Consider the following 10,992-nt stretch of genomic DNA (forward strand, 5'->3'; position numbering starts at 1 on the left):
CGAATACATCTCAGAAAGTACCAAAGGGGCTTAGGAAATTTTGGAAATGAGTGGTTTTGTTCAACCCTTCATTATAAATAATTCTGATTTGTGAAGGCTTGGTTTACATTCAAATAGAACATTTAGAAAAGATTTTTTCCTGACTTAAATTTTTTTTTTTTTTACAATTTTCTTGCATCAGAGTTGATAAGAATGTAAATTTTCTTGCATCAGAGGTGATAAGAAGACTCAGTTCTTTCAAAAGTGAATTTAGATTTTGACTTGATGATTAAGGAACACTTTTTCTTCTGAGTTTTAAAAGACTGACAGAGTGGGGGCACTCTTAGGGTCATTGGAACTAAATAAGATGTACCAAGGCTGTACAATTTACCAAAATAGACCCTGGTACACACCAATCTTAGCCTTTAAATCTTTGAAACAGATAAAAATACAATAAAGAAATGAAATATCACTGCATACATGTATAACACTAAATTCATTCTTGATTTCACACTAGGGCATTCACTTGATACAATCATGTAGTCATTGTAGAACTACACTGGTATACAACACGTACAACAGATATTGGGTGTTGAGTAAGTAGATATCTATGCCAAGAAAAAAAGCAGGTGCTTGATTGGCAAGATATATCACAAGCTGATAATGATGAATATTTAGTAAAGTACACAAAATAACACACATTTTGCATTGAAGTGCTTCCAGGGTTTCATTGGTTGTAAAAAAAAAAAAAAAAAAAAAAAAAAAACATGAACACATAAGAGCAAGCAGAGTATGGTAACCTTACAACATCTTCATAGTAGAGAGTTATCTCTGCATGGCTATACAATGTCATTATGAGTAAAATATCCACAAAGATCATGCTTAAATTAAACATGAAATAAAATGAATACAAAAACAACAAATTAGAAAGTATTGGCTTAAGCTTAGCTGAAGTTAAACATTGAAAAGATTCAACTTAGAAAAAAATTCATCAGTGAATAAGGCTGACATATAAATGAAAAAAGAGTAAAAAATTGTTTAAACATTTTAAATAAAAATACAACCAAAACAAGCAAGTACAGTCAAAATAAATCTAAAAGAATAAAACAAAGATTACAGCATCATATTGCACATAACATTGAGTTTCAATTCATTTATATCTTTATTATGGAATGATTGCTTTAAAATGAAACACAAAAACAATTTAACACTTCCTTAAAAAAGGGAAAAGAGGTTGGAGGGTTCTGGTATATATATTTTTTTTATATTAAATTATGGCCTAAGGCAGAGAAACTTAAACTAAGAGTACACTTTTTTTTTTTACACAGGTAATGATCAAGAAACTGGGTTAATATTAATCACAATGAATATCTTGTAAATTCCAGTTAACTCCATCTAAACTAATGTATGGGTTAAGATCATACCTACTAACACCTGTAAGTGCTATATGTATGACTATAATCTACAAAAGAACATTTATTGTACAGTTCCAATATCATCTATTTATCAAAGATTAGAATAATTGACTTTGTTACACTACATGTACTACATGTACAGGTAAACTTCGTTATCTCGACATCGACGGGACCATCGTAAAATGTCGAGATATCCGAGGTGTCGAGATATCAGAGTTGAGACTTGACGTCCAAGATTTCATTGCACAGCAAAACAGACAAGCTTATTATATGTACATGACTTTAATATAGACTGTAGCTCAACATATTTCAGAATCTCTCTATTTTTATTAAAAATCTAAGAAGTTATTTTAAAAATCTTGTTTATGAAACGTGTTCTTTATCGAAATATTTCTAAATTCACAAAGTTTCAGCACAAAGTTACAGCATTGACAGTCTAGACGAACTCCAAAAACAGCGTTTCCGGAAGTAAGAAATTGAGACTGAAAAAGACTCCGAAAATAGAGTCCGCGCATGCGCACACACACAAAAAATGGCGATTTTTCGGCAAAAATGATGGGTCTACAAAAACTCTCCGTGCAAAGTTTTGGAAAGTATGGCAATTATGCCAGTACTCAGAAATGCTAAATAAAAGACTTCGGAAGAGATCGTATTTGTCAGATTTTTGATTTTATTTGCAAAAAAGGAGATATTTACTTCCAAAGTTGACGTTTAAAGACAGATCAATTACAGAGAAAATGATACGTTTGAGAAGTAAATATGCATAATAAAAGGCATATATATGCAAAATGGGACAATATATATTGTAACTGTTCAAAACTTGACTGAATTTTACACATAAATTAGCAGTCCAGTTTTTTTTATATGTGTACGACAGTTGAATTGAACGCGTAAGTTCTTACCATCGTTATTTACCGATTTTTTTTATCACAAACAAACAAATATTATTATGAAAACATTTTTAAAACTATTATCTATCAATATGAAACTTCAAAAACCACTCTTCTAGAAATTAAGGTCACAACACGTCTTCTAAAAATGAACCTGTGAATAGCTCTGCTCCGTGGTGAAAAATACGCATTTTCTGATTAAAATAAATACAAGCTGGGTGTTTTCAAAAACAAATAAAAGCACCTTTATTGTAGAAACGACATAAAATTCAAATCAAGGAGACAATAAATCAAATAAGAATATAATTCTTACCGGCAGTATTGAATTCGATGTCATACATCCATTTTACTATTATGCAAGAGTTTGAAGCGATAAATAAGTCAATATCCACAAAATAATTTAATAAATGTAATTATCCATTCAACAAAAATTAAAATAAAGTCACATATGCACTAATCACAGTCATATATTTGGAGAAAGCGAACGACAATCCATCGTTTGTTTACATCGGACGCCATTTTGCCGCAATGCATGATGGAGCCAAAGACTTCATTTTCGGAGTTCACGCTGTTTTTGGAGTTCGTCTAGACTGATTGAGCTGCATTCGCGTGTAACTTGCCTTTTCGTCAGAACAGGATACGAAATGCGCTCTATAAACTTCGAACCGTATAAAGTCGACATCCGATATACGGTAAAAAAATATATATAAATGCGGATTATTTTTTTCTTATTTTATTCTGGAAGAATATACATTAAAATTAATTTTTTTTAAAGAGATTTGTGTATCTAAACTAACGTAGTGATGTTACAGATGCACGAATTACGGCTGATTCGGTCAATCGTGTCGTTAATTGGATTGTTTCCTGTTGAATACATTTTAACTACAAAATATCATTAAAACATTTTTTTAATTCCTTAGTCTGAATTTTTCAGTGTATTTTTTTATTCATTGTTATTTAGTTATCTTTTTCAAATTTAAAAGTTATGTTACGTTTCGATATAAATAACATTCTGTACATTTACGCAGAATCGTGTAGATTTAGTAATGATATTACCCAAGCTCAATGAACTTCTCAAAGACGCCGAAGGGGCTTGGGATTCACCTACAAACACAGTCTATAAAATTAATTAAGCAGCGTGCAGTCAAAACATGGGTGTGAAAGGTGTGAAACTTTGACGACGTCGAGATACCCGGAGTCGTCCGTGCGTGACGAGCGACCCTATCTGACAAACAGTTAGGTTCAGTAGAGCAGAAAATTGCCGATGTCGACATATACCAGGTAAATTTTGCTCTTGGGACTGTAAATATACGTCGAGATAACCCGGGTTGTCGACATTACCGAGGTCGACATATCAGAGTTTTTGCAAATCATTTATATAGTAAATACTGCCGGGACCGCGGAAGGATGTCGACATATCCCAGGTTGTCGACATATCCGATGTCGAGATACCGAAGTTTACCTGTATTTTAAATTCTACGCAACACCTTTTCAATGCAGTGCCATACATGTTTATTTATTGTAGCTGATTCCATTTATTTACAGTGTTAATAATATTTATTTAACTTTGTTAATAGTTTTACTTTGCTATCTAGTAATCTCCCTAACAGGTTTTCTACATCATAGAATCGGAGACCAGTTCAACCTTCACAACAACAATCCATTGGTCGAGTCAAGGGAAGGAACTCTTCATACAGAGACACTAAACATTTATAAACCTATTAATAGTCTACTGGTACTTCTAAATCGTAACAAACAGCAACCCAGTCAAGGGAAGGAACTCTTCATACAGACACGCTATACACGAGAGTGAATTTAACCTAGTCTACGGATACTTTTAATCTTGACGAACAGCAACCCACTGGTCATGTCAAGGGAAGGAACTCTTCATACAGAGACGCTAAACATTTATAAACCTATCGTCTACTCTGTACAAGTTTAATATATCTATAGGACTACCACATAAATAGACAGTATATATTCATAAAAAAATCTCATTTTTTAACAATATAAATACACATTAACAATATTTCTATATATTTGTAGGTATGTAAATATGATAAGGATTTCATTCTCAGAAAAATAAATATACAGTAATTCTATGAAATTGGAACCAATAGGTTTGGTGACCAACAACCCTGCTAATGTTAGTATAGGCATCTCCATATCATACATGTAACTGTGAACAGGTCAGCAAATTATATTTTACAGCTAGTGTAAGACTTGCCCTTGTTGGTGAATCGTGGAATCAAGCTCAAACTATTCATGTAATGATAACACAGAATTACACCTCAATGTAATTCTGATGGCAGTAAGGACTAAGCTATAAATAGTATAATTATACATGGATTATAGAGGACTGAATGAATGTTGACTGCCAATTAATGCATGCACATTTCTTATATATAATTCTACTTCCTTATATTCTGAATTTGCTTAAGTATACAACAATTCATGCATCCATGCATTGTTTATATACATCCAATGAAATAAGAAAGGTTTGTGCTTTAATCACTACACAAAAACACAAATTCATCAAATTATGCAATTTTTACACAGTGTCAAAAACTCCAAAGTGAGCTAGTTCACAACATTTCTTTGGCTGACCTTTCATGATGATAAATACAACTCTATATTCAAACAAAATATAGGAACAATTCTATCACTTTAAAAATTTTACATTCATCATTACATAATACATGTGTACTACAACAAAACACAAAAAAATACAAATAAATCTCAGATCTTTTCTACCAGTTTCATCCAAAGTCTGGACAGGAAATTGCCTCATCTCGTGACAGGCAGTTGAGTCTGTTTCATCTCATGGTTGGACAGAAAATCGCTTCATCTTGTGAGAGGCAGTTGAATTCCTCTCATGTCTGGATAGGAAATCGCTTCATCTCTTGGGAGGCAGTTGAGTCAGTCTCATCTCTTGCCTTCAGTTTTTGGCGATTTCTCTCATACAGATCTTGGAAAACTAGAAATATCACAATCACGTTCTTCACAGGGAATATGGAGATTTCTTTACTGAGAGCATGCCATAGAACAAGCCTAAACACAAGTAGTGGCAGGTTAACCACAAAAACCAGTGAAAGCTTGTGTAGTAAGATGATAGATTCCTGGCGGACATGATGTCCAAAGTGACTACGGCTTAACGAACACAATGGCAGGACAGGCAGAATTAGGTTTAAACAGGAAATACTGATTATACATAATCCCATTCCATTTGGCAGGTCATCAATGTCTTCTCTCTCAAACATAATGTCAAGGGCATCTACAGAATCCAGAATATCAAACACAACAGTGGCGGTCATCTCCTCGATGTAGTGGCGGCGCTCTGAGTTACACTCCGCATCGTGATGACTCATCAATAACAACAAAAATATTATGGCAGCTAGAGATATCGTGATTTTTAATGTATTCGGCCCAAAAACATCTTCTTCTTTCAGTTCCCAGGCAAAGTCATTAAAAATAATCCCAACCCTTCCAGCAAGAGCTAAGGAGTAAATAAACCAAGCGAAGTAGCCTAGAGGGAGACTTCCTGCCTGGATTGGTCGATTACTGGTGCTGCACTTCCTGATGTACTTCAAATGTCGGTAAGATATCATAAACGCCACAAACAGGACAAACCCAATGGCAACGTCAGCTCCAATCCAGCCATACCAGTAGACGTTCTTGTGGGTCACCAGATAATAATCCAGTATCCCTCCCTGAATGAGAACCAGCACAAAGCAGGCAACCCGGGATGGGAGCTGGTACATAGACTCACACATCTGGATACACACGTTACCACGGCTGGCCATGGTTTTTATTTGAAATTTTGCTCACTTACTTGAAAAACTCAATTACTTCAATTGGCTTGATACTTTAGTCAACCAGAACATTATTTCTTACTTCTTGTACTTTGACATTTCAAGGAATTGTTTCAATAAAACCTGAAAAATTTAAATAAAACAAATTCAAGTTACTCTATACTATACAATAAATAGGGCAGGCAATAATAATAAAGGTATTTTAAAAATATTCCAATACAGCATGTATAAAATGGTAAATATCCAATGGAATATATACATTTTGCCATCCAAATATGAAATTTGGCTATTTTTTTCAATTCTGATAGACCATGTAGATTAAATCATCTATTTTTTATTAGGGTCTTCCGTCTTCAGCGGAAGACCCTTCTATTATTCTTAGGTTTCTTTTTTACCTTTATTAGGGTCTTCCGTCTTCAGCGGAAGACCCTTCTATTATTCTTCGGTTTCTTTTTCACTTTTATTAGGGTCTTCCGTCTTCCGCGGAAGACCCTTCTATTATTCTTAGGTTTCTTTTTCAAGCTTATTATTATTATTATTATTATTCTTTTTTTCTGCACAAATTTTGTGCAGACGATTTCTCGGAGATGGATCGATGGATTTGCTTCAGATTTTCAGGATTGTTGCTAGGTTATCTGAAGTTAATTCCGGCTAAACAATTTTCAGAAATTCACTTCCGGTCCGGAGTTATCGCCCTTTTATCAAAATTCAGAGGACCTCCTTGTCTGCGATGGAACTCAAAAACGGCTCAAGCTAGAGTGCTGAAATTTTCAGTGATGATAGAGGACATGTTGCAATTTTGCACCTGGGTTTAGATATTTTCCGGAAGTGCCTAGTATGGAAGCTCGGTAGGGGTCGAAATTTAGGACACGAATTATGAGTGAATTTTTGAGACATTTTGTATCATATCTTTTAAAGTATAATTATTTTGTGAAAACATACTGAACAATATTTGTGCAGAATGACAAGATCTTTATCACGATATCAAGAAAAAAGGGCTGACTCGTCATATTAGGGGCCGAGAGGGGCCAAAAGTATTAAATCAATAACTCTTTAACGATCAATATTTTGTAATGCATTACTGAAGCAAAAATGTTTATCTCAACAATTTACAACTATATATTACAATATTCACATCATATGTTACATAATTAGGGATCGTAAGGGGCCAGAATGCTAAATCTTTGACGCTTTATATCTCAAAAGTGGGAAATATTTTCAAAAGCAATATTGAACAAAAGATGTTCAAAATAATGTTCTAAACAATATGAAACCTTTCATTTTTTGCTAAACGTCCCCATTAAGGAGTTGAGGGACCGGCCCCTAAATATTTCTTTTGCAAATATCTCAGAAACGAAAAAGGATTTTTGACTAGTTGTTGAACAAAAATGTTCAAAATCATGAGAGCTTTAAAGTGATATGAAGAAATAGGGACTGGCCCTTCATAATAGGGTCTGAAAGGGGCCGAAAGTCTTTGAACAATAACTCTTTAACGATCAATATTTTGTGATGCATTACTGAAGCAAAAATGTTTATCTCAACAATTTACAACTATATATTACAATATTCACATCATATGTTACATAATTAGGGTCCATAAGGGGCCAGAATGCTAAATCTTTGACGCTTTATATCTCAAAAGTGGGAAATATTTTGATAAGCAATATTGAACAAAAGATGTTCAAAATAATGTTTTGAACAATATGCAACCTTTCATTTTTTGCTAAACGTCCCCATTAAGGAGTTGAGGGACCGGCCCCTAAATACTTCTTTTGCAAATTTCTCAGAAACGAAAAAGAATTTCTGAGTAGTTGTTGAACAAAAGTGTTCAAAATCATGAGAGCTTTAAAGTGATATGAAGAAAAAGGTGCTGGTCCCTCAAAATCGGGGCTGAGAGGGGCCGAAAGTCTTTGAACAATAACTCTTTAACGATCAATATTTTATAATGCATTACTGAAGCAAAAATGTTTATCTCAACAATTTACAACTATATAATATGATATTCACGTCATATGTTACATAATTAGGGTCCATAAGGGGCCAGAATGCTAAATCTTTGACGTTTGATATCTCAAAAGTGGGAAATATTTTGATAAGCAATATTGAACAAAAGATGTTCAAAATAATGTTCTAAACAATATGCAATCTATTGATTTTTGCTAAATGTCCCCATTATGGAGTTGAAGGGCCGGCCCCTAAATATATCCTTCGCATATATCTCGGAAAGAAAAAGAATTTTTGACTAGTTGTTGAACAAAAAGTGTTCAAAATCATGAGCGGTTAAAGGCGATATCAAGGAAAAGGGTCTGACCCCTGAAATTAAGGGCCGAGAGGGGCCGAAAGTATACAATCAATTACTCTTTAATGATCAATATTTTGTAATATATTACTGAAGCGAAATAGTTCATCTTCACACTTTTTGTCTAAATAACACGATGTTGATATCATATGCTACGCAATAAGGGGTCTTTAGGGGCCAGATTGCATAATCTTAGGCGCAATATATCTCAAAAAGGAAGAATATTTTGATAAACAGCATTGAACAAAAGACGTTTAAAGTAATATTCTGAACAATATGTATTCTTTCAATTTTTGCTAGACGTCCCCATTTAGGACTCGAAGGACCGGTCCTTAATATTCCTTTTGCATATATCCCGAAAACAAAAAAGAATTTCTGAATAGTTGTTGAACAAAAAGTGTTCAAAATCATGAGAGCTTTAAGATGATCTCAAGAAAAAGGGGCTGACCTCTCACATTAGGGGCCCAGAAGACCGAAAATCTTTAATCTATAACCCTTCAATGATCTAAATTTTGTTAAACATTAAAAAAGCAAAATTGTTCGTCTTGACAATTTATTTATATCATTATATTTGAACGAAAATCTCAGTCAAATTCTTATCTCATCTTATCAAAAATCGGACGGAAGACCCACTCGTTGCTCGCAACGAGATCGCATCTAGTTATTATTATTTTTATTCTTTTTTCTTCTTACAAATTTTGTGCAGACGATTTCTCGGAGATGGCTTGTTCAATTTCATTCAAATTTTCATGGTAGATGCGTTGACATCTGAAGTTAATTCCGGCAATTCCGTTAAGGGATATTAACTTCCGGTCGGAAGTTATCGCCCTTTTATCAAAATTTAGAGGACCTCCTTGTCTGCGATGGAACTCAAAAACGGCTTAAGCTAGAGCGCTGAAATTTTCAATGATGATAGAGGACATGTTGCCATTTTGCACCTGGGTTTGGATATTTTCCGGAAGTGCCTAGTATGGAAGCTCGGTAGGGGTCGAAATTTAGGACACGAAACATAAGTGAATTTTTGAGACATTTTGTATCATATCTTCTAAAGTATAATTATTTTGTTAAAACATACTGAACAATATTTGTGCGGAATGACAAGATCTTTAATATGATATCAAGAAAAAAGGGCTGACTTGTCATGTTAGGGGCCGAGAGGGGCAAAAAGTATTAAATCAATAACTCTTTAAGAATCAATATTTTGGTATACATTACTGAAGCAAAAATGTTTATCTTAACAATTTACAACTATTTATTATAATATTTATGTCATATGTTACATAATTAGGGGCCATAAGGGGCCAGAATGCCAAATCTTTGACGCTTTATATCTTAAAACTATGAAATATTTTGATAAGCAATATTGAACAAAAGATGTTCAAAATAATGTTCTAAACAATATGCAACCTTTCATTTTTTGCTAAACGTCCCCATTAAGGAGTTGAAGGATCGGCCCCTAAATACTTCTTTTGCAAATATCTCAGAAACGAAAAAGAATTTCTGCCTAATTGTTGAACAAAAAGTGTTCAAAATCATGAGAGCTTTAAAATGATGTGAAGAAAAAGGGGCTGGACCCTCAAAATAGGGGCTGAGAGGGGCCGAAAGTCTTTGATCAATTACTCTTTAACGATCAATATTTTGTAATGCATTACTGAAGCAAAAATGTTTATCTCAACACTTTACAACTATATATTATGATATTTACATCAAATGTTACATAATTAGGGGCCATAAGGGGCCAGAATGCCAAATCTTTGACGCTTTATATCTTAAAACTATGAAATATTTTGATAAGCAATATTGAACAAAAGATGTTCAAAATAAAGTTCTTAACAATATGCAACCTATCATTTTTTGCTAAACGTCCCCATTAAGGAGTTGAAGGGCTGGCCCCTAAATACTTCCTTTGCAAATATCTCAGAAACGAAGAAAAATTTCTGAGTAGTTGTTGAACAAAAAGTATTCAAAATCATGAGAGCGTTAAAGTGATATGAAGAAAAAGGGGCTGGCCCCTCAACATAGGGGCTGAGAGGGGCCGAAAGTCTCTGAACAATAACTCTTTAACGATCAATATTTTCTATTGCATTACTGAAGCAAAAATGTTTATCTCAACAATTTACAATTATGTATTATGATATTCACATCATATGTTATATAATTAGGGGCCATAAGGGGCCAGAATGCTAAATCTTTGACGCCTTAAATCTCAAAAGTGGGAAATATTTTGATAAGCAATATTGAACAAAAGATGTTCAAAATAATGTTCTAAACAATATGCAACCTTTCATATTATGCTAAACGTCCCCATTAAGGAGTTGAAGGGCCGGCCCCTAAATACTTCCTTTGCAAATATCTCAGAAAGAAAGAGAAATTTCTGAGTAGTTGTTGAACAAAAATTGTTAAAATCATGAGAGCGTTAAAGTGATATGAAGAAAAAGGGGCTTGCCCCTCAAAATGGGGGCTGAGAGGGGCCAAAAGTCTCTGAACAATAACTCTTTAACGATCAATATTTTCTATTGCATTACTGAAGCAAAAATGTTTATCTCAACAATTCACAACTTTATATTATGATATTAACATCATATTTATATAATTAG

At 33.7% G+C, this 10,992-nt stretch overlaps 1 protein-coding gene across 1 annotated transcript; it reads right to left on the reverse strand.

The window, feature by feature from the left end:
- Positions 1-4,820: 4,820 nt before the first annotated feature.
- On the reverse strand, positions 4,821-6,212 carry LOC133203428 (uncharacterized). Its single transcript, XM_061339208.1, has one exon. The coding sequence runs from the start codon at positions 6,085-6,087 to the stop codon at positions 5,158-5,160; it is 930 nt and encodes a 309-aa protein (XP_061195192.1). The 5' UTR covers positions 6,088-6,212; the 3' UTR covers positions 4,821-5,157.
- Between the last annotated feature and the right edge of the window lie 4,780 nt (positions 6,213-10,992).

Source organism: Saccostrea echinata, unplaced genomic scaffold (assembly GCF_033153115.1).
Source record: "Saccostrea echinata isolate AGI-Se365-2 ecotype Australia unplaced genomic scaffold, CSIRO_AGI_Sech_v1 ptg000051l, whole genome shotgun sequence".
NCBI lineage: Eukaryota > Metazoa > Mollusca > Bivalvia > Ostreida > Ostreidae > Saccostrea > Saccostrea echinata.